The sequence below is a fragment of the Gopherus evgoodei genome, chromosome 2 (assembly GCF_007399415.2).
Source record: "Gopherus evgoodei ecotype Sinaloan lineage chromosome 2, rGopEvg1_v1.p, whole genome shotgun sequence".
Lineage (NCBI taxonomy): Eukaryota > Metazoa > Chordata > Testudines > Testudinidae > Gopherus > Gopherus evgoodei.
The window spans coordinates 21,870,210-21,894,934 of record NC_044323.1 but is presented as its reverse complement, the minus strand read 5'-3'; the positions used below and the strand labels follow the sequence as shown (position 1 = coordinate 21,894,934).

The following is a 24,725-nucleotide window of genomic DNA, read 5'->3' as shown; positions in this document are numbered from 1 at the left end:
ACCTATGGCAAATGGAGAGCTTCTGAGATCAAACTTCCACTGTGCATCCGAGGCAGAATTTGACACTGGAGATTGTTTTCTGTTTTATCTTCAGAGTAAGGGCTTGTCTTCACTGCCAGGGTAAGTCAACCTAAGTTATGCTACTCCAGCTACGTAAATAATGTAGCTGGAGTCGATGTAGCTTAGCTCGACTTAGCCCGGTGTCTTCATTGCACTGAGTCGACAGGAGATGTTCTCCGGTTGACTTCCCGTACTCTTCTCGGAGAGCTGGAGTACTGGGGTTGACCGGGGAGCTCTCTGCCGTCGATTTAGCGCACTGTCACCAGACCCGCTAAATCGATCCCTGCTGCATCCCTGTAGTGGAGACGAGCCCTAAGAAACAAGTACAGCATGGATGAGAGAGACTGATTCTGATGACCACATCCCCTCACACTGACTAAATCAGACTACTGAAGTCAGACCTTAGGTAACATGCTCTGCCTGTCTTGGGAAAACAGTAAGAAGAGCAATCAGCCGGTAGGAAACACAGTGAGGAAAATGAATTTGATGATGATAAAATAATTCATCATTCCTTCTGTGTGAAATCAATTGAATTGTGAATCCTGATTGCTCTGTTAAATTTTTAAATCTGCTCAGTTTACTGTACTTTGTCTCGGTGGCATTTGTTTTAAATTTTTGGAAGTAAATAAATATTGTGTTTATGTGCAAGATGTTTATGGTGAATAATAATTCATTTCTTACCAATCAAGCAAAATGCATGTGTTCCTCAGTTTTTCTTGAAATAGAGTCCCTTGTTGCTTTCCTTCATAATAAAGACACAAAAGGATATTTTTACAGGTCATTTTTTGACTTATTGTTTATCTTATAACCCAGTAGAAGCCTGAAATGAAAATGTTTCCTTACCACTCTTTTTTGTTTCTTCTTCTCAATTTCTTCAGCTTCTCTGTTTTTTAAGTGAAGTTAGTGCTTGTGAAAGGGGCTACATATGACAGTACTGGAAACTGAAATCCTCTTTCTCCAAAGAACAGGTACAGCACAGCGGTAGCAGTGCAGACCTTCCCCACGCTGCCTCGTCAATTTATCTCAGCCCAGGCCTAGACAGACCACCTCTAGGGAAGTTCAGTCTCTTTTCTCGCTCACTGTTAGGCTTCTCTGATGAGGCTGCCAGCAAGGGTGTGCATTGTGACGGTCATTTTTGTGATATAGACCTATTAGGGGCTATGCCAAAAACAGAAAACTCAGCCGGTGTAGGCCACTACAGTCTGATAGCCCCATGTCATTAGTGACCCAAAGTTAACTTCTGTAAGAATAGGTCAGTTGTTCAGGTGAGAGGCTGTAAAGCCTAGGACAGAGGTCGGCAACCTTTCAGAAGTGGTGTGCCGAGTCTTCATTTATTCACTTTCATTTAAGGTTTCGTGTGCCAGTAATACACTCTAATGTTTTTTTAGAAGGTCTCTATAACTAAACTAGTGTTGTATTGTAAAATAAACAAGGTTTTCAAAATGTTTAAGAAGCTTCATTTAAAATGAAATTAAAATGTTGATCTTACGCCGCCGACCCACTCAGCTCGCTGCTGGTTTGGGGTTCTGTTCACCTAGGCTGGCGGTGGGCTGAGCGGAGCCTGCGGCCGGGACCCCGGCTGACAAGGATCCAGCAACCAAAACCCCAGACTGGCAGTGGGCCAAGCAGCTCAGCCCACTGCCGCTCAGGGGTTCCATCCGCTGGCCCTGCATAGTCTGCTGCCAGACCCACTCAGCCTGCTGCCAGTCTGGGGTCCCGGCCCTGCCCACATACAGTGGGTACCTACCTTCTCCCTGGTTCTGGCCCATTCTCTTCCTCTCTGCACTGAGCTGAGGGTGGGAAGGGACTGAGCACAGGGCTGGGGGTGAAGGGTTTGGCCAGGAGCTAGAATGAGGGAGGGGGCTCAGGGTTGGGGCAGGAAGTTTGGGTGTGGGGCACTTACCTGGGCAGCTCCCATTTGGTGCGGGGGGGGGTTCAGGAGCTCCCGTTTGGTGCTCAGGGTGAGGGTGAGGATGTGGGGGTTGCATAGGGTATGGGGAGGCTGGGTATATGAGGGGGGTGCAGGTGTCAGGGCAGAGGGCTGGGGGCATGTGAGAGGGGTGCAGGTGTCCGGGCAGGTTGGGGGCTGGGTATGTGTGGGGGTGCCAGAGTCAGAGCTGGGGTCATGGGGGGGTGAAGGAGTCAAGCAGAGGGCAGGATGTGTATAAGGGAGATAACAAGGCTCAAGGCACAGGGCTGGGTGTGTGTGGGGCTGCAGGGCTCAGGTCAGAGGGCTGGGTGGGTGTGCGGGGGGGTCAGGGCAGGGGGCTGGAAGGGATATGCCCCTATTCCACCACCACCCTCTTCCCCAAGGCCTTGCCCCCGCTTCTTCTTTGCCTCTGCCAGGAGCAGCGAACACACTGACTTTGCTCCTTCCTGACCCCCTCCCTTGCAAGGGCCATCAGCTGATTGGCCGGCAGGGAGGGAGGGACGGAGAAGACGAGGAGGGGCAGGAACCCAGCACACTATGGGAAGAGGCAGGGGAGCCAGCAGGACCAAGCTTCTGCCCCCTGCCCCACGGGGGGAGGGCAGGGGGAGCAGAGGGCGGAGAAGAGTGGGCTGGGCTGCCCTGGGCAGGATTTTTAATGGCACGCTGCTGACTCTCGGGACTCCGGTAGGCAGCAGCGTGCCATTAAAAATCGGCTCGCATGCCGTCTTTGGCACGCATTGCATAGGTTGCCGACCCCTGGCCTAGTACCTCTTCCTAAGCTATCTTTCCCCTCATCCCACATGTCTAGTCTGTCACCTATGTGCAAATAAATATCTTTCTTTCCTGTTTGGTTTATATGCATGTGCATCTTTGTTTGTAACTTGTCTCTTCACCCTCGCATGTGTTTTCTTCCCTCTGACTTGTGTCTCTTGTCTTCTAATAAGTACTTCTAATGTGCCATCTGGCTTCATTCCAGCGTGCAGACAGTGAAGTCAAGTTTACCAGAATACTCTTCTCAGACTCTGGTTATGCGTACACTGCAAAAAAAAATCCAAACAAACAAAAGAACAGCGCTGAGTCTCAGAGCCATGATCGTGCTATAGGGCTAAAAATAGCTGAGTAGCCATTCCTGCTCAGGTTGGAGCCAGGGCTCTGGGTACCTACCTTCTCCCTGGTTCTGGCCCATTCTCTTCCTCTCTGCACTGAGCTGAGGGTGGGAAGGGACTGAGCACGGGGCTCTCCATTCGCCAGGTTTCAGAGCCCAGGCTCCAGCCCGAGCAGAATGATTGAGCTACTATTTTTAGCCCTGTAGTGTGAGCCCTGTGGGCCTAAGTCTGTTGACCGAAGCTCTGAGACTTGCTGCTGTGTGCGTTTTTCCCCCCAGTGTAGACATACCCTTACTCATGAGACTACTGCTGAATTTTTGTAAAAATGTGCTTTGCTGCCTGCATGTGGGAACTGAGCAGGTATAACAGAGGGAAGCAGTGCTGATTATATGGTCATGATATTACACTGTAACTGATATATCCTTAAGGTGAGTGATTTAATCATTGCTTTGGGTGGAGTGTATGGTGATTGGGGGTGGGACGTATTCACATCCTTGACAAAATTCCTTTAATTTTTTCCAGCTGCTGTTTGGTATGAGACTGAAGGTTTTCCTAGTAAACTGTGTGGCTATTGACACTCTTTTTTCTTTTTTTTTTGTAAACATCTGAAGAAAGCCTTCAATCAGTAATTTATCAGTTGGGGAAGGAATACTAGAACTCAACCTACAACCTATTCTTCTGACACTAGCTTGTTTCAATTTACAGGGAACAATAGCCAACTCCCTAACCTGTGCCCAGCTACATAAACGAGCAGAGAAGATAGCAGTCATGCTGATGGAAAGGGGACACTTACAAGATGGAGACCATGTGGCTTTGGTCTACCCACCAGGTAAAGAACTGGTACCGTGGGGACCCTGAAAGTTCTGACTTTGCTGTTTTTGTTAGAGGACTTTCGAAAAATAAGTCACAGCGATATGTCTAAGCAGTGGTGCAAGTAGAATTTATTTCTTCCCGGTACGCTGCACATAGGCGATTCATGGGAAAGACACGAAGCTAACGGGGGGGGGCACCACTTGACCACCCATGAAACTCTTCCCCACCCCCAGCCTAGGGTCCCCGCACTCTCTCTGTCCCGTCCCCATCCCATGTTACCGAGGGCGGGCTCTGTCCTATTGCTGCACTGGATATAGACTCTCTGGAACCACAGTGGCAAAAGGAGCAGAAAGTGGGGCCGCCGCTCCCAGGAGCCAGAACCCCACACCAGCAGTTCCTCCAGCACAGCTGTATCGGTACTGCCTCCAGCTCTGCCCCTCCCACAGCCCTGTTCTCCGGCGGAGCTGTGCAGACCCCAGACAGGAGACGCAGCTGCATGGAAAGGCTAGGGGTTGGGCTGGGAGTGGTACAGCCACACTGGAGGAGCCGCTGGCATAGGGCCACCCAGCAGCCCCATGTTCTGCTCCTGTGTCTTTCCAATACAATGTACTGGCAATAAATATCTTAATAGCATGGCAGACCGGAACAGAATGGAAGGAAGGAAGCGGAAAGAAATTTTAAAACAAAACTTTGAGGGTCTCCTTAAGCACACAGGACCAGTGAAGATCACAACTCCTCCTGTTCTTTGTATTGAAATTTTCCTTTAAAATGCTGTTTTGTGTGTAAATTTAAATTGGATAGCCTATTAATCAACAGTAATTAAGCTTCTTCACTGATAAATTGGTGATAATAAAACTGAGCAGTTCATTTGAGTGATGACATGTAGTTTAAACTTTTGGACCTTCTTTGGTATTTCATGCCAAAAAGAACAGCACAAATGAAAGTAATCAGTGAAGCTTAACAAATACTGACAAGGGACTGAAAGAGAAGTCTGTTAAAGAGCTTAGTTGCTCATTTAACCTTCTAAGTTACTTCAAAGTAGTATTTATTCTGACATGGGTGTCTGTGATTAAATTATTTGATTTTCAAGTGAGGATTTTTGTTTTGTTCTTCATGCAGGAATAGACCTGATTGCGGCATTTTATGGTTGCCTATATGCGGGCTGTGTGCCAATAACCGTTCGACCTCCACATCCACAGAACATCGCAACAACATTACCTACAGTGAAAATGATTGTCGAGGTGAGCAGACATCTGGAAATCCACAAGCAGTCTAAACAGGCAGTGGACTAAATATAGAAAATTAAAGTGTTCTTTACAAGTTTTTCCATCAAAGTTAGGAAAAGACTACAGGTTTTATAACATGGGTTCAAACTTCATGTCACATGATCTGATCCTGTACAGTACCACAAAGTCCAGGGGAGCAGAGAATGTACAACACTGCTTGAAAGCATACAGCACCCACACTGTCACAATCAGATGAGAGCGCATTTACAACCACTTCTTGCTAAGACCCATGTAGACGTGTTTTCCAGTATATGAGTCTAAATCAGGTATCTCAGGATTATTGATATTATTATTTACACTGACCTAGCTCAACTGTTTCAGGTTAAACAGTTAAACTTGTTTAATGTAAACTGTTTTCAGCCAGGCTGTATCTGAAAGTCCTGCACCACGTAGCTCTTTTTACATGTTTGTAAAAGTCTTTTACAGCTTTATAGTTACAAGTTGAGTTAACAACTTAAACTGCCTGGGGAGTAACAGTTTAGAAGTTACATTGTGGCCAGGCTTTTACCCAGAGAGGGGTGACATGGAGTTTGTGCTGTCCTAGGGAAAAATCCTGCTCTCCTGGTACCATCAGTTCAACTCCTTTTGAAGTCAGTAGCAGTTGCCTCTGAGACCGGAATTTGGCCCATAGACTGTGCTTTGCAGATGCCTACAGAGTATTCAAAGTAATCAAACATTACTGTGATCTAACTATATTGTGGCTAAAAGACTGTGGACCGGAGCATGCGCTAATTGGATGGGGGAAACCCAAGCAGGGTGGCAGGAAATGGATATTGTCCCATCCAAATGGAGGTGGGTTTGCTGTCCATCCATCAGGGAGCTAGTCAGAAGGTCAGCTCCCCAAATTCAGTGTCTCTTGGGATACCCGCAGGAGTCAGAGCTTCTGCACTTGTCCTGAGTCTCCTGGCTAACATAACATGGTTCCTGAAATACCCAGCTGCCCTTCTGTTTTCCCTAATTCATTGCTTACACTTTGGCCCAGCCTGTACAAGGTAGTGCTGAGTGAGTGAACATTATCTTGGCTTGGGATACCATGTTACATGTGAGTGACCGATACTGTCAGGAGCCCTGCCACCACCCTTCTCCACTCTGAGCCTGATCTACAATAAGTGGCCACAGAGAGAGTTCATTAGATCTTAGGGAGTGGAGGAGTCTATAATATGGAGTCTCTGTTCCTCCCTGTCCCTCATGCACATTTTGTCAGCCCAGGGACATGGTGTGCTGCAGTGGTTCCCACTCACTCGTACATCTACCCCTGGGGTCTTCCAGGGGGTACATCAACTCATCTAGTTATTACCCTGGTTTTACAACAGGCTACATAAAAAGCACTAGCAAAGTCAGCACAAACTAAAATTTTGTACAGACAATAACTTGTTTATATTGCTCTGTATACTACACACTGAAATGTAAGTACAGTATTTATATTTCAGTTGATTTATTTTATAATTATATGGTTAAACATGAGAAAGGAAGCAATGCTGTGACACTTTTATATTTTTATGTCTGATTTTGTAAGCAAGTAGTTTCTAAGTAAGGTAAAACTTGGGGTACACAAGAGAAATCAGACTCCTGAAAGAGGTACAGTAGTCTGGAAAGGCTGAGAGCCACTGATGTGATCAGTATGATTACTGCTGATAGCGGCAGATTTCCTCAGCTCCCGTGGTAGAGCTTTTTGCATATGAGGCTGAAAATGTGGGGTTCAAGGATTGATTTCCTCATGTTGACAAAAGGTGGGAGTTAAATGTTCCAGTGTGTAGTTCCAGACTGTCTCTTTGGGACCAAAATGGGAAACTATTTGGACTAAGTTCAGTGCTAGAGTAACTCACAGTGAGTCATTCTCAGTTTGGGAGTTTCCAGTCGCCTTTTTCTCCACGCTGGAGGCCTGAAAAAGGATATCTGTTCTGCTAACAGTGTTGATAGTAGTGCACAGAATGGTTATTACTTGGCACAGGTGTTGGGGATAACAGCTTAAGGTGCAGTGGAACCAAAAGGGGCTCAGATTCCACAAAGAATACATTCATTAGGAACTCTTTCACCTACATGACTTCTCTTCACAGATCCTCAAAGAGTGGGAAAGAAAGAAAAGGGCTTTGTTTTACATTGTTTCTGTGCTGGATTTAAAATGTTCAGTAATGTATTTGGGCTTTTGTTTAAATACACTATATTAAATGTTCAAACAGTATCACGTTTTCTTTATATAAAACTGACTGCCCATTCTCAAACACAGAGAAACCTCCAACATATGTAAATTCCCTAGAGCCTAAAATCAAGTGTAGGCAAAGAGGAGTTGGTAAACTGACTTTGGCTACGTCCAGACTACTCGCTGTATCGGCGGGTTAAAATCGATTGCTCGGGGATCGATATATCGCGTCTCATCTAGATGCGATATATCGATCCCCGAGCGCGCTTATATCGATTCTGGAACTCCATCAACCCCAACGGAGTTCCGGAATCGACAGGGAGAGCCGCGAACATCGATCCCGCGCGGTGTGGACGGGTGAGTAATCCGATCTTAGATATTCGACTTCAGCTACGTTATTCACGTAGCTGAAGTTGCGTATCTAAGATCGATTTCCCCCCCGTAGTGTGGACCAGCCCTTTGTCACTTGAGAAATAACTGCTTTAGAGCTACTGTTTGAAATACCAGAACTCTCTGAAATGGAGCCCGTGTTAAGTCTCTAGTGATCCTGCAGCGAATCCTGTTTGTTTGATTTAGTGGAGGAATCATGGACATGTGGCTAGCACACAGTTATTGATTTAATATGGTGAAGCCACTGGAGCATTGCAAGTGTAAAGTTGGGTTTTCATTTTATTAAAATATTTGTATAAACAAGTGTTGCCTTCACTTAGGGAATATTCTTGTCATAACCTTCACTACAGGTTTCCCAGGATGATGATGTGTAGGAAAAAGTGCAATTCTCCCCTATTAATGCACCATTAATTTCAGTGTAACAATTTGCTGCAAAGTGCAATTATTACTTGGTCTTGTAAAAGTCCTGTATACCCTTTGAAATTTCAGAGGTCTGCCTTTTTTGGCATATGTTCCCGTCTCCTAATCACAGGAAATAAGACTGGTAAACTTACATACATACTCTGTTGTAATATAAATCATGGTCTTACTCAGTTTTATATGTGAAGTAATGAGTGTTCTGTTTCCTTTTGTTTGTTAAACTCCCAGGTGAGTCGCTCTGCCTGTTTAATGACTACACAATTAATATGTAAATTATTACGGTCACGAGAGGCGGCAGCAGCAGTGGATGTCAGAACATGGCCTCCTGTACTAGATACAGGTAAGTAAGTATTAAAGCTAGAGCTGCCCTGTCTTGTTTTACAGTTGAACTTGTCATGGTTCAGACATTCATGCAGTGAACTGCCTGTCATTAAAAATGAGATGCACATTTTCATTTTTTATTTATCCTAGACGACTTGCCAAAGAAGCGGCCTGCTCAGATCTACAAACCTTCTAACCCTGACACACTGGCTTATCTTGATTTTAGTGTGTCCACAACTGGAATGCTAGCTGGGGTGAAGGTAGGAATTTCACACTAAAAACAAATGTTCTTGTCATGTATGTAACCAAACAATTTGGGCACATATACAATCATATTTCATTGTCGTCTGGAAGATTCTAAAAAATTTTGTGGTATTTAAGAATTACAGGGTATGTTAGTGATGATAACGCACAGGGAACTAAAACCCATTTACTCGTGTTGTTTTAACATGAGTTCCTCTTCCTGATTTCAGGAATGGCAGTGGTTTGGGAATGAACCTGCAGAATAGCATAGTTTATCATTTTAATTACTGTCTTGTCTTCCAGATGTCTCATGCAGCCACTAGTGCCTTTTGTCGTTCTATTAAGCTGCAGTGTGAGCTTTACCCCTCGAGAGAAGTAGCTATCTGTTTGGACCCTTACTGTGGACTTGGGTTTGTCCTCTGGTGCCTCTGCAGGTGAGATTTCTCTTCAGACTTTTAAAATCTCATTTCCATTGTACCATAAAACAAAAGAACAAGCTGACTTGAGTAATGGGAAGATGGTGGAGAACAATTAATAGCTTTGTAATTAACATAGGCAATTGAAATTGCCAGAAGATATGTAGAGAATACATTTCATTCTACTCAGATATGGTTTCAGATATTTAGAATTTCCCACTTGCCCTCCTTCCCTCTGCTTATGAGTCATCTGTTGACAGGCTCTTGTTATATTTATTTAATATGAAATAGTACTCCAATGGAATTTCATTGAGAAGGTGCTGTCATCTTGTCTTTCTATTTTGGAAGCACAAGTTTTCCTTGGAGCATTTTAGGACTTCTCCATTTGGGACCTATTTAATTTTGAATTTTAAAGGTACATAAAGATGCAATTGATAATAGAGAGATTTTTGATTGGCAATAATAAAGCTGACTGAAAAGCAGCAAAATGTTTTCACAAAAATGTTGCAATTTTATTAGCACTAGTTAGTGGGGCGTTTATAACGTAGTTAACAGTTTTGTGGATTTCTGTACTCTAGGGATGGCAGTAAAAGCATTAACTTTTAGCTTTACTTTAAGACATGTAGGTAGATGTAAATGAAAAACAATGTGCTTTATAGAAGAAAATTGAAAACATGGTACAGGGAAGGTCTATGAAAAAGTAGCTGGAATCATTCTTTAGTAAGAAATGTTAGAGCCTAGAATTATTACGTTTTGACACATTTCACTGAAAGTGCAGTGTTACTGTTTTAAAACCGTGCTGAAATTAAGGTAACTTAAAGCATTACAAATGATATAGTCTTGCATAAATGTTTTTATTTAAATTATAATTAAACGTGAACATCCTCTTGGAATCAACACTTTGTTTAGATGCTTGGAGCAGTAAAAAAATAAATAAATAAAAGTTAACGGTACAGGGACTTGTCTTGCACCAGATAATTATGATTTATAAGATGCATAAACGATGTGCTTGCTAGACTTCAAGCACGTTATCTTAGCATAAGATCCACTTACAGCCTCAGAGATAGTTCTCTTATTAACCTTTTGGGAAAAAACAGCAATTAGAAAATATTTTTTAAAAAATGATTTGTTCTGAATGAAGAGTATTGCAATTACTGTATTATAATCTGGAACTGATACACTGGGAATCATTATAATACTGTAACATTAACTGTTCTGGTATAAAGCAACAGAAGGCATTGATCTGAACTTGGACAATGAAAAATCAGTGAGTCAGTTTTGCTTTCAGGTTTTAGAGTGGCAGAATTTTGGTTTCAACAAACCTTGTTTGTTTAAAAACAAAGTGTAGAAACAATTTTTGCTGGGTCTTTCCTTTAAAAAGCTTGTTTTTACAAAATACAAACCTTGGGCTAAATGTAAGCTGAAATAGTTCCCTTAGTTCAGGCCACTGCCATTCCCAAATAGGACAATGTCTTTGCTTGGAGCTGTGAGTGTGATTCCGAACTCAAGGAGAGACACTCACACTTGCTGTCCTCAAGTTAGCATTCAAAAAAGAATGTAACCGCAGAAGCTACATTCCCAAGTTACATACCGTCCAAGTCCTAGCACGTACTCAAGGCAGCTAGACCATCCCACAGCTTGCGCTGCCATGGCTGCATTCTTAAGGTCCATACCTTAAAATGTTATCCTAGCCTAGTCTTTTTGTGTGTGTGGTTTTTCTTTTCTTTCTTTTATGGGATCCAGTGTATTTGTTGGTTTAAACAATAATTGCTCTGATGTCTTATTTCAAGGTCAACAAAGGGGCTAGAGCTGAAGAAAAATCATTTTGCAGGAAATTTCAATATTTCAACGTCTTGTTTTCATCCCCAATTGGTACAGAACTTCAAATTATTTTAACTTTTTTGCTAAACAAAAAGTTCATTAAAAAATGTAGCCTTGGAATTGTTGAAACATTTCATTTGCCTACTTTCTGTTGAAGCTAAATATTTCGACATACCAGCATCAAAACATTGAATATTGACTCACCTCAACATGAATCTGGGTCCATGTGAACCATCACGGTTCCTCATGGGAGTTGTAGTTCATGTGTGCCTTGTGCCCTTATTCTCCCTGTCCACACTGCATCTCCCAGGATATACCATAGTGGCTCAGGCAGCAGGAAGACTGCAGTACAAAATAGGGAGATACAATTGGACCATAGGGCCAGGATAAGCAGGACAGACACAAATCACAACTTCCATGAGACACCATGTCAGCTCAGACAGACACAGATTAACGTTGACCTGACCAAAAAGGAAATATTTCCCAGTGCTGTTAACTCTCAGGAGTATTGTGATTTTTGGCCTGTGTTGGAGCCATTCTTTCAATAAATGAGTAGCTCCAACCCTCATGTTAGTTTCAATCTCCCCCCCTCGGAAACCCCCTCTAATTGGCTGCCTTTTAGAGAAGAGCAAGCAATGAGATGCTTCTCCCTGCCTGCCCTTCTGGACCTGAGAGAATTTGGATTAGGGACTGTGGGGAAAGGAGCAGCCCATACCATTTTCACAAGGGGGGAGGTTACAGGAAGTGGAAAGAGCCCAGCAGCTCAGAGCAGCTGTGCTTCCTCCTTCCCTTTCATCTTGTGAAAATTGGGTCAATCTGTTCCTCTCTCCATCACTGCAACGCTAGGCTTGGGAAGGAGAAAAGGATCCTGCCTCAGCTGCCACTCCACACCTGGAAGGGAGGTGAAGACATCCTACAGCTCCAGAAGGAGCAGAGGTGCACAGAAGACAGAACAAGGAGTAGTGGTCTCAAGTTGCAGTGGGGAGATCTAGGTTGGATATTAGGAAAAACTATTTCACTAGGAGGGTGGTGAAGCACTGGAATGGGTTACCTAGGGAGGTGGTGGAATCTCCTTCCTTAGAGGTTTTAAGGTCAGGCTTCACAAAGCCCTGGCTGGGATGATTTAGTGATTGGTCCTGCTTTGAGCAGAGGGTTGGACTGGATGACCTCCTGAGGTCCCTTCCAACTCTGATATTCTTTGATTCTAGGAGCTGGGGCACATGTGGGGACAGGAATTATGTATCGGGATGTGCACAGTTGATGTGGGGCTGGAGGGGCTGCTTAATTAACTGAAAGGTTGCAGACGAGGCCGATGTGGGGCTGAATACAGAAATAATTATTAGAGTCTAGTTTGGGGAGAAGCTGGAAGCTCTGTGTAATTAGGGCAGCATTTTATATAAAGCTCTGTAATTTGATCTCAGTTGGATTGTCCACTGAGAGCCAAAATCAGCTTTCCCTACAAATTTGGACTTGACATGCACACAGTGGGCAGGGGGAGTTCAAAAATGAAAAAGATGAATGCAGTATAACCTCTCTCTACTCTTAAAAAACCTCATGATTTTCGGGGTCTAAGCTTTGGGATTGGCTATACTGACTTTGCTTCAGTTTCCCTGATGGGCCATCAAACGGCGTCAGCAAAATTGATGTTTTCCTGCAGAAAACATTGATTTTTTTCTTTTGGAAACCACATTTTCTGTCAAACATTTTGATCCAAAAATTCATAATCAGCTCAAATAGATTATGTCTATGTTATATGTAGAAAGCTGACATGAGAAACCAGTGTGGTTCATTTTGCTGCACAGATTTGACTTCCATCTCATACTAGTTGTTAGGAGTGAATGTCATTTTTAGGATGCTCTGTAGAAGCACTGAACACCTCCTTAAGCATGCAGTAAGCATGCAGTTTACTCTTTGTAACTGACGTGCCAAATGGTGATTGTTACTTTCAACATGCCACGCTTTGCCTCTGGGGGATATCTGGATGTAAAATTAAATATACAGATTGTGCAGTCTGTTGTCGTTGCCATTAACTACACTAACACTTGCTGTTCTACCATAGAGATTTGTGGTCAGTTCCTACTGTCTTTATTTTTTAAGGTTAAGGGGCTGCAAATGGTAGCAATTTATATTGGATACAGAGCAGGCAGAGAAAATGGGCTCCTTTATGCAGTCTCTTAAATAAGAAATGCAACTTAAAATTTTGAATTCAGTCACTTCAGCTATGCATATTTAATTTCTCCATTAACTAGGCCGAAGGAGGTATTCATTCTACAAACCACCAAAAACTAACCTCTTATCCCCATCGTAGGTTCTTAGAAGTTGTGCTGCCCTGCTTCGCTGTGACGTCCCAGAATGCAATATTCTGTGACGTCAAAGCTATTAAGGAAAGCCCACTGGAGCCAGCCCATTGGTAAGTCTGGAGTATATTGCATGGTTTTGCAAAGTTTGTTTTATTTTATGTCCTAAAGAGTATAAAATAATAACAAAAATAAACCTTGCAAAGCAGAGCTATACATTCTTAAAAATGGGATTTACCAGCTTCTCTATGAACTGGCTGCATACTCCAGCAGGGTTTCCTTGGGATCTTTGTCACAGGATGATGCACCCTAGGCATGGCAGCAGAGTCATCAGGCCTATGTGAGTTCACTAATCCAAAAGCCCTTCTTTTTAGCCGTTTGTGCTTACTTTTTCATGGGGGAATTCATGATGTGATTTGTTGATTAATTTATTTCATAGTTTCCTTTGCAACTCTTGTCTTCCAGTCTGAGAAGCTGACCCTGCCATTTCGTTTTGCATTGCATTTTTAAATCTCTAAGTTATAATAGTTTTTTAAAAAGCAAACACTTTTCTCCAAATATAAAATCAAAACTAAATCCAATTAAACTACTTTCTGAACTTAAGATACCCCTGTCCTAATGTGTAGACCACCATTTATTGGAGTAGTGCCTCCGTGTTAAGGGTTTACTTTAAAACAGAAACAGAGGATAAAGCAGATATAAAATTTTTCCTGAATTGTGTATTAGCCAAACTAAGCTAAGCCCTCTAGTTATTCTGCTTTAATTATCAAAATACAGAAAAGAGAGAGAGAGAGAGAGTGTGTGTGTGTGTGTGTTTGTGTGTGTGTGTGTGTGTATAAACCAAAATGATATAATAGTTAATTTTCTAAAACTGAGACTCTGCTAGTGCAGGTCAGTAACAATGTTTTAGTCTAGTTCCACAGTGATAGAGATGCACTTAATTGCCATTTGGGTACAGGAATAGATTTAAATTGCAAATCAGGACCATAAGAGCTGTATTTTTCCAGTCCACTAAGACCACATTCAGCGAATACAGCAGAGATGGGCAGACTACGGCGGGACTCTTCTGCCCCTGAGCTCCTGGCCTGGGAGGCTAGTCCCTGTCCCCACCCCTGTTGTTCCCCCTCCCTCTCAGCCTTGGCTCACTGCACCACCAGGGCAATGCTCTGGGCGGTGGGGCTGCGAGTTCTCACCTGACCCGGTGCTCTGTGCTGCGTGGTAGTGTGGCTGGCTCCCAGTGCTCCAGGAGGCAGGGAGCGGGGGGGAGTTGGATGGAGGGCAGGGGAGTTTGGGGTGGGTGGTCAGGGGGTGGGGGAGTAGATAGGGGGTGGGGCAGTCAGAGGGTGGGGAACGGGGGGTTGAAAGTTTGCCCACCCCTGGATTACAATGTGTGCTGTGGAGTTGTGATATGAATGTTTGTTTTGGAAGTGCGATGAGAGCTACTTTCTTCTTGCGCACTTCCTGTCAGCCCTGAATGGGTAACTGGAGTAATTGATCAAGTAACTTTTACAGCAAAAGTGAGGTCCTGCAAAGTTTTCTCTTAAACAAATGGATGTAGCTGTGGAGGAAGTGAACAAGAAACAATAGTTTCAAGGGGTGGAATTGCAACTTTCCAAACTGCAGGAGGAGAGGGACCATTCTCATCTTCTACATTTTGTGGCCTAACTTGAAGATAAGCATTGAGGTGAAATTCTTACACCAGAATAAATGGGCTGCAGCATCATAAAGGGGCCCTAAAAGTCCCAGATCAGGAGATAAGGTTGCCAACTTTGTAATATTTAAAAAACACTTCTTCCCCCTGAGGATCTGTCCCTGACCTGCCTCCTCCTCCCAGGACCTACTCCCCAGTCGCTCCTCTTCCCCCTCTGCCCTGGTTGCTCACTGCTATTCCCCTCTCTCCCCTGCCCGAGTCTGGAGGGACTTGCCTGCAGAACTGCTGCTGGGAGCTGCAGCTGCCTGATGCAGGTAGGAGGTGGCCCTGGCTGAGTAGTACTGGCGCGAGTGATGACTTGGTGCCTCCCCCACCTGCAGTAACAGGTTTTTGCGTGTCTGGTCAGTAGATCTGACCGGATACTGTCAGGTCCCCTTTTTGACCGGACTTTCCAGTCGAAAACTAAGCACCTGGCCCCCCCCTATCAAGAGAAGAGGAGAATTCTCCTGGCAGTTCTCCTGGCGTAACTGAGGAAGACAGCCACAGGCTCAGAGAAGACCAGTGAAAAATTCCTTTTGTGCAGGACAGCTCTCTCCTCTCTTTGTCTGTCTGTCTGTTGCATACAAGATAAAGACTGGCCAAAACTTTTAAACTAGAGTGCCTGAAAGCAGGCATTGAAGTAAGTGGGGGGTAAGAGGGGCACCGCTTTTGATGGTGCTGAACTTCCTCAACTCTGAGTGCTTGTCCATACATAGTCCACTCTTAGTGCACATGCGCTTGGGGTTGGAGTCTGTTGTCCAGCAGTGTTCTTTGCCCTGAGTGCCTTTGTGCTCCCATACCAAGGGCAAAAGGGGCAGAGCACACCCATCTACCGCTCCAGTCCTTCTCATCTGCAAGACACAGTTCCTTATTGTCCATGTCTTGACATATCCTGTTTTCTTATCTGTGGTTGTGAATTATGTACAAATTAGTGTTAGACAGGAAAGAGTTGCCTGTTGGCAATTTTTTTGATAGTTCTTAATGGTTTCAGGAAGTTTTTACCTTCCATATTATGTCTTTTTTCCTCAGTTGGATCTATTTCCCAACACCACAACTTAGTAGTGTCCCATCACAAGTCACCCAGCTTCAAGTATTGTGCCACCTGCGAGGCAGCAATTCTGATTTAATGATGGGCCCACCAAATGCTTTGTTTTGCCTTGGGAAAGCTCATATACTCAGGAAATGTTCAGTGTGTAAGTCCTTAAAGGCAAGAGAGACATGTTAGATTGGTGGATTGCTCTGTGTGTGTAGCTTCTGATCTGGAAAGGGCAGACTCCACTGGAAAAGTTCCATTGCAGTCCAGAAGTATCTCTGTGAATTCTGGATCCAGTAGCTTCCGGGTTCCATCTTTGACTGTCATTTCAGTTTCAGACTCTGGTAGGACTGTTAAAATTAAATCCACAGAAGATCAACATTCCTCTGGGAAAGCCAGGGACAGATCCCTGATGGGCATTTTCACTAAGAGGTCCAACTCACCTCAACACTACCATTTTAAGAAGACCCCATGTCACAAATCAGGTACCCTGGGAGCTCTGAGGGAGCACAGTACCAAGGCTTTGATACTATCCTGGGATGCCAAGCTACCAGTGGTTATTTCAGCATCAGCTCTTATGCTACCAGTCTTACTGGCACTGGTTTCCTTGATGCTTCTCACTTCAGCACAGAGTTTGTCAGTACTGGGCGTGTTGACACCGTCAACCTCGATGCTCTCTGCTTTCACATGGAATTTATAGCTTACCCCCTCTTGGTACTGGGAAAGTTTGTGGTACTGAAGGATTTTCAAGTTTCAGAGGAGCCAGAATCTCCCCTGGTCTCCAAAGGGCTAAACATGCCTTCCAGCACCAGTGCTCTCCCCATCATCAGCATTGAGTGACTCCTGGAGCTGACTGCCTCTAAACTTACCCTTTGTGAGAACCTTTACGATTTTCATCTTTTATTGTATTCAGTTGTGACGTGTCAAAGCTGAAAGATGCACAAATCACAAATTAAGATGTGTGAGGAAAAACTGTAAAATTGATGGGGAAATCTGCCTGTCTGATAGTCACAGGGCACACAGGAGAGAACTGTCAATTTAGGAAACACTTCTGAGGAAGAATTTGTCAGTGATGATTCTGCAACAATTAGTGTTGCACCTTTGGCATAAGTTTCTGTTTTAGGGACATTACCAAGTGTCTTCATCTCAGTATAACTGTGCACTGGGGAGCCAATATACAATATTGTATATGCAATACAATAGGGCTATGGCATTTCATTTTTAAAAGTTCATGACATTTTATGGAGAAAATTTTAAAGGCATAGTTTACTTTTAATTTGGGACCCGATCCTGGCCCCTTGAAAATGATTGCAAAACTCCTGTTTATTTCCATGGGAGTGGGGTCAGTTCCTCAGCGAGTAGAAGGTATTGTATTTTCTGTTCAAGAAATGTTTAAATGGTAATAACCAACCATAAAGCTTTATCAGCCGATGCATATTTTACATGCTACTAACCCAGGTAGCGGTGTGCTCTTCCATGCATTTCTAGCAGTAAGGGCCACCTGTAATTTGTAGGGTTTAGTAATTTAGAACTAGGTTCTGCCTATATTTCCACTGACTTCACTTGAATTATATGGGTGCAACAAAGGGCAGAATTGAGCCCTTAACATAAAGCTGTGACAGCTGTCCAGTGTTAGTGAGATGTAAACATGTTGTGCCTAATATTTGTTGTTAAAGTTTACACTTAAGTGAGAATACCCATTTTAGTTTGTGATCATCTCATCTACAGAATTCTAGTCTGTGTTAACAAATCTTATATTTTTGCAGCGTTTATTCAGGACACCAGTCTATTCTGATTCCTCCCTCAGAATTGGAGACCAATCCTGCTCTATGGCTTCTAGCTGTGAGTCAGTACAAAGTGAGAGACACTTTTTGTTCCTATTCCGTCATGGAGCTTTGTACCAAGGGACTCGGTTCACAAACAGAATCGCTGAAGGTGAGGAATTCCATTTTTCTTCATAGTGTGACATTTCATTTGTATAGCGGTTAGGAATGTTCTCTGCTCAATAAGCGTGTGTTAAACCCATCCATTGAGGAGAAGATAATCAGAGAGTAAGGAAATCTTCAATACAGCCAGTGTAATTCCTTGCCAAAGGCTGTATATTAGCTTTTGCCACCTGCTGCTTCCTAGCCCTTTTCCAGATTATTAGGTTCCTAGATGAGTTTATTTCTTGAGGCTTTCCAAATCTTTAAGATTTGTGTTTATTGTACCGCCCAAATCTGTAGCCGATTGGTAGGGTTGTAAAAGTCAGAACTGTGTGTATTAGCCAACTTGCATATTGTATGTATAACTTACTCTAGTAAATATGTTAAATATTTGTTTGGTTTTGACACATTAGAGCACTCAGAAATGCTCTAATCTTTTTCAGTTTGGGGTATACTGATGCTTTTGTTATGAACCTGATAAATGTTTTGCTATGCATTCTCTAGACAGTTCTCTAACTAACTGTAACTGCTTTTAAAAGATCTGTTATTTTCTCTTCAGTTGCAAAAGGGTTTAACTGATCAGATGTCAGTCACTGCCTTCATTTACCGACAGCTGTGTATCTTTTTCAGAATTAAAGTAATTTAGGAAGGTAGTGTGGTGTCAATGTGAAGCAGAGGAGCTTGGAGCCAGACAGTGTTTTTGTGCTTCAATATTTTCTTCCTTTCATCTCCTTTTTGTCACTAGACCTTATCCTTTTGTACCTATAGGTGCATCTTATAGTGATTCACGCTTACAGCTTGCCTAGAACAGTTCCCACCTTTTAGTAAAAGCATCAAAGAGTCCTGTGGCACCTTGTAGACTAACAAACGTATTGGAGCATGAGCTTTCGTGGGTGAATACCCACTTCGTTGGATGCATGTCACATGCAGAAATTTGTATATGTAGAACTTGTAACATTTCTAATATCAGTATTTTCGTAGCCTCTCACACGCAACTAGCTGTGAAATGTCAAACCTGCCTTTAATAATTCAGAATTCCCATTATTCTGTTTAAGCCCTGTTAGGTAGTGCTCAGGCTGTGTACACTGTCTCCCCTCCCTGGTGTCTTTAATAATTTTCCAGTCAGTTTTTTCCTAGGACAGTTAACTCTTCCAGTTCACTGGTCATTGCAGTCCTGAGCTGTTACTTGATACTGGCATATTTTCCCTCTAGAACTTTTTTGTGACCGATTTCCTTCTAAATGCTAGGGAAGAAGTTCCAGGCAAGTAGGTCTGTTCCATATCAACCATAAATGTGTCAGTTGGCCATCCAGCTTCCATGAAAGGCTGGAATCGGAGTATTATAATCCTATATTCTTGTGTTCATGTTTTGTTTCACAATGTGTTTAACACATGTTTTGATGCACAGTTTCAAAATTGATTAACTGTAGCTTTCACTATGTTATAACTTCTTCCTAGGGAAGGGGACTGGACCTCTCACGCGTACGGACATGTGTCGTCGTGGCAGAAGAACGGCCCCGAATAGCTCTCACTCAGTCATTTTCAAAATTATTTAAAGACCTGGGTCTCCATCCACGGGCTGTTAGCACATCATTTGGCTGTAGAGTTAACCTGGCTATATGTTTGCAGGTAAGACTTTCCATGTCTTAAATTTGTACAACTGCTAGTACTAAGAAAATGGTTATCAATGAGCAATTTTCTTGTCAAGCATTGGAAGTTTCATCATGTTTCATGTTGGTCGATTGCTTAGTTGTTCTTTAAGCATATTGAGCAAATCCATCTGTTACTTAACGTTCTCCTTTCATATGCAAGTAATACACTTCTGCATTTGTCAATGAACACTGTTCATCCTTCACAATACATTCATAGCATTTATTCTGCCCCAGATGTGCTGTAATTCAGTAAAGTGTATCAGAATGATACAACTTGTACTCTCAATACTCTAAAACAAAACTAGTTGGGATTTATTCATGTAGTGCATATCCCTGCTTCCAAGTGCTTTCTTTATGTGCTTTAAAACAAAGTAGCTTCCTGCTTTGTGTAGAATAGTTACTTACTTTAATCAGATAAATAATTTCTACCTACAATATGTAGGTCACACAGTGAAAAACTCAGCTGTCACCATATGAGGAGTCTGAGGAGAACCTGGGATTTATCTTGCATTCTCTGCTTCTGGCATTCAGCTTTGTTGATTAATAGATTTAAAGGGCAGAAAGGAACACTGTCATCATCTAGTCCGACTTCCTTTATAACACAGATCTTAGATCTTCACCTGTTGATTCCTGCATCCAGCCCAATAGCTTGCGCTTTAGTACAATCACATCTTTTTAGAAAGACATCCCATTTTGATTTAAGGAGTCCAAGTAATGAGAATTTACCATACCCCTTAATAAAACGTTCTAGTATTTAATTATCCTTAGTATAAAAGCACAATTTTTCTATTTTATTTTTTATTTCCAGTTTGAATTTGTCTCTCTTCAAATTCAGTGATTGGATCTTGTTATGATTTTGTATGCTAAACTAAAGAGCCTTCTACTATCAGATCTTTTCCACTTTAGGTATTTAAACTGATCAAGCCACCGCTTAACCCTTCTCTTCGGTGAGCTAAATAGATGGAGCTCCGTAAGTCTCCTGCTGTACGGCATGTTTTCTAGTCCACCTCTCATGCTTATGGCTCTTCCTTGAACCCTTTACATTTTTCAATATCCCTTCCAAGTCTGGATAACAGAACTGGACACCAGCAGCATCTCACCAGTGCCGTATATAGAGGTAATATAACCTCCTGCTCCACTCGTTCAAGAATCACATTAGGCCTATTGTGAGTGGGCTATCGGCCATGTCCACTAAGTCTTTTTCAGGGTGACTGTTTGCAGCCTACAGTCCCCCAGTCTGCAAGTATAATCCACATGCATCCAGCAAAGGCTGTTGTACCTTTTTAGCTCTTGTACCTACCACTGCTCCATGCTGGGGATCTCTTCAAGATAGTAGCAAAAGCCTTGCTCAAATATGGAAGCCAAAGACACATCTGAGCAGAAGTACTGCAAATAATGCACTTGCCTTCCTCTTCTGCTACTCGTCATTTTTATAGCACTTTGTTTTACAGGCAAGGCCATCGAAAAACGCTTCACAAGTATCGGAGAGCAGCCCAGCACAGGCCACTGCTTCTGTGCCTTATCCCCAGCTTTGTCCTTGGGCTGTTGCGGGGAACTGAATAATCAAGGCCTTCATCAGACTTTGGTCTAAAGTGACCTCATTACTGCAACATGTCAACAGAAAATGAATACAGGAGTTGAGCCACTTCTCTACCTCTCATGTAACCTAATATCCCTTCAGTCCAGAGTTAAATTAGTTGGCAATTTTAATGATCACTACTGAATATAAGGCAAAGCTATAGTCAACTGAGTAAGATGAAAAGTCATTCTTTGTTCTGGAGGTAGCCCTCTTCTAATTCAGCATTCTCTAATTACTGTCATAAATAGTCTCCCGGCATGTAAAAGTTCAAGCAAATCTCTTGCACTCCTAAAAGCAATACACTGTACCTGGATCCTTTTAGAATGAATGTCCCTTCTTCTTAATACATGTAAGATCTTGGAGTCAAACAGTAGTTGTGTTTAGAAACGCTCCTGTTAATGTTGTGAACTCAGACATCTGCATGATCTATTTCACTTAATAAATATTGACTTACATTTCTAGACTTTGGGATCTTTCCAGTTGAAGGAGTTCTGTACCCTTGCGAGGAAACTGTTTCTTGCTCTCTCTCGAGTACCTGGAACTATAAGGGAGATGGGAAAACCTAATAAAACAAGTAATCAAAATTTTCATTTAAAAAAAAAAGTCATCCTGGGAAACTTACATCAAAGAGATCCTCATCCTGCTTTCTTTTGGAGAGCTGATAGTTAGCTCCATTTAGCAAATAGGGCTTAGTTTACCCCCTCACCATGAATACATCCAAACTTTAAAAGCTGCATATCAGGGAATATTTAGGTACTATAGATACTTACTGTGCAGGTAGATCCAGAACACTTCCTTTCCCATAAAAAGTAACCTAGGAATTCCCTGGTCAAGAAAACAAAGGAGAATCAGATGAACTAGCCACTTACTAAGAGTCTGCTGGTTATGCTTCCTGCATCACTTTCGACTTTGAAATGGCAGCAGGATTTCCTTTTGTGGGAGGAGGTGGGGGTGGGAGACATAGGTCAGGGAAAAGTATGGCATTGCTGTCATGGCAGACTGCTTTAAATGTCCCCTAAAACTTCTCAAGTACATGAGGTTCGTGGCCCTTCAGTCCCTGAAGCTCCATCCCTGAGACTCTCTCTTTCAAAGCTTTGCTTGAATTCACTCTGTGTTCAGATGCATATGAGAACAGGCCATGAAGGGCATTGTAAAAAACAAGGACAAGCTTCCCTTTGTAAGCTGGGAGGCGTCACTTGCCACTAATGGAGATCTTCCTTTCAGGCTTGCACCAGTCCCCAGGGAGTTTGACATCATGCTGTTGGTGGCTGCCTCACTTGGTATACAAGGCACTTCAGTAAGACCAGACTGGCACTAAAAGCAGCAGATGAGTTGGGAGAACACTGACCAGTTCTATAGTTTAGGCCTTCAGTCAAACTTAAAAATATCATTGAACCTAATGTGTATGGAAGCCCAAATTAACCCAGAGAAATGGCCGGCATATCCCATCACTTGAGAACCTGATCAATACTGAATTTTATTTGGGATACTTTTTTAACTAGAACATGTATGTATGTTGGCTTCCTGACCAAAACTTAGCCCTTGGGAGTTCTGTGAATGCACAACATTATAGAACAGTTCTTGAGATGGGATCACCCCTCAAGTGAATATTTGTTAGCAATTTTGACTGCAGATTTAAGCTGTGTGCAGCACAAAATAAGAGGCAAGCCCAGCCCATTAACATCCGGGAGAGAACTGATGTGGCTACTCAGGTTGGCAGAGATCTTTGGGTGTGCTTGAATAGCTTAACAGCAGGCACCTCAATCCATAGGAGAATTAAAAGTGTGTGGGTGATTTTTTTTTAAATAGCTTTGTGTGGAAACCTGCTTAACCACTGTTTTGAAGTAGTCTATGCTTGTAACATTGCTCTGTAAGTCACTCTTATGGGCAGAATGGCTCTTAAAGCAATTAAGCAAGGAAGATGTCAAGTGTGTTTTGATGTAATAATGGAGCCGTTACTTATAAAAGCAACTGCAATATATGGCCTTTCAATAGAAAATGTAATAATGCCAAAATCCTCTGGAATATTTGGCAGGGCTGCTTCCTTTAAAGCACCTGGTACTGTCGACTGTCAAAGACTGGATTCTGGGATAGGTGGACTACTGTTCTGATTCAGTATAGCAGTTCCTACGGTTTGTAGTATGCAGGTGTCTCTTCTGAAGAGAGTATTGTTTCCAAATGGCAGGTTGAAAAGCAGAATGGGTCTTAATCCTTTCTCAGCATGGTTCTTTAAGTTAGCATCTCTTCAGCATATTCAGGAAGTGGTCCTTGTTTGCTGGGGTCTTAATGCTGTGCTTCAGAAAAATGCTTTTGTATGTTTCTGAGCCAGTGGGATCTGCCTTTGTATTTATTCTTACAATTGGTGTAATCCTCCCTCCTACTTTGTAATCATGATATGAAAGAAAATGGAGGAATTATTGACATCTATCAATATATAGTCATTGAAACTTTACTTTCCGTAAGGCTGGTCGCCAGACCCATTTGAGGTTCCTCCTAAAATTTGCACCTAGGTGTTACCTTTATCAAGAGGTGTTCGTGCTCACCACTTGCCACTTCTCCAGAGAGAGGCCTATCCTGATTGTCTTCAGAGTGAGTTACCTTTTTATTTGACTTGGATTCAATCTCTTATTCCTCTTTTACTGTAATTCCATCCATAGAAGATCCTATACGTTGATTATTCCGAAGGGTCTCATTAGAGGGTCTTCAGCGGCTTAGCATATTCTGTTTATGTTCATGTAGGGAATGCATAGTGTGCGTGCTTTTGCTAGAAGTCACTGACTGAATAACACACGTATTCTGGAAGCACTCTTCAGCAACAGAACAATTCTGTTCTGTAAATAGTTCTAAATTGTTCATCTAGTTATCTTGGAATTGCTAGTTTCTTTAATTTTTCCTCTTTTCAGACTAGTGACAAATGAAGGACACAAGCATTTTACCTAAAAAGTTCTCTGATTTTTTGAACAAGCTTCTTCTATTTTTTCCTTTAAAGTGAGGTGGTATGTAAAGAAGAAATAACGAATTTTGGAGCATGTTTATCAATCTTATTTTATGAATATATATATACTTGGAAAAGGCAGGCATCCTAATAATCTCCTTGATACAAAACAGTTTTATACTAGTAAACTAATGGTAATCTTAGTATTGCACCATATGGAATACTATGGGATTAATACACTGATGCTGAATATATTCCTTCTGTCTAATTTTAGACAGAATTACTGTGTGTCACTAAGAGCAAGATTTGTAAAGGTGTTGAGGCACCTAAAGATACAGATAAGTATTTTTGAAAATCGTAGCCACCTAAATGCCTTTACAAATCTAGCACCTTATTACTAAAAGTCAGATAGGTATTGGTAAAGGTATTTCTGAGATAAGTAGATTGGTATAGCATATTTTACTTGTCATGTACAATTTCCTTAGTATTCTCAAAAGAAATAGAAAAGTAGGGATGAGCTGTTACCAAGGCAGAGATGCCCTCCAGAATTTTTAGCGTTGTAAGCTAGCTTTCATTTAAATACTTGGAATTTATTGAGTTTTTAGTGGGGGGAGGGAAGGAGTGGCACAAAAAGGCATTGAAGTTCTAATTACAACTCCCATGCTTAAT

At 42.5% G+C, this 24,725-nt stretch overlaps 1 protein-coding gene across 6 annotated transcripts in view; it reads left to right on the top strand.

Moving 5' to 3' along the window:
* Nucleotides 1-24,725, top strand: part of DIP2C (disco interacting protein 2 homolog C) — a 479,785-nt gene that overhangs the window by 400,775 nt on the left and 54,285 nt on the right. For all 6 annotated transcript variants that reach the window (XM_030550132.1, XM_030550131.1, XM_030550129.1 and 3 more), the window contains 7 exons: nucleotides 3,802-3,925; nucleotides 5,029-5,150; nucleotides 8,374-8,485; nucleotides 8,617-8,726; nucleotides 9,013-9,143; nucleotides 17,733-17,901; nucleotides 19,349-19,519. In XM_030550132.1, coding sequence (XP_030405992.1) covers nucleotides 3,802-3,925; nucleotides 5,029-5,150; nucleotides 8,374-8,485; nucleotides 8,617-8,726; nucleotides 9,013-9,143; nucleotides 17,733-17,901; nucleotides 19,349-19,519 — 939 coding nt within the window. The remainder of the gene's footprint in view (nucleotides 1-3,801; nucleotides 3,926-5,028; nucleotides 5,151-8,373; nucleotides 8,486-8,616; nucleotides 8,727-9,012; nucleotides 9,144-17,732; nucleotides 17,902-19,348; nucleotides 19,520-24,725) is intronic.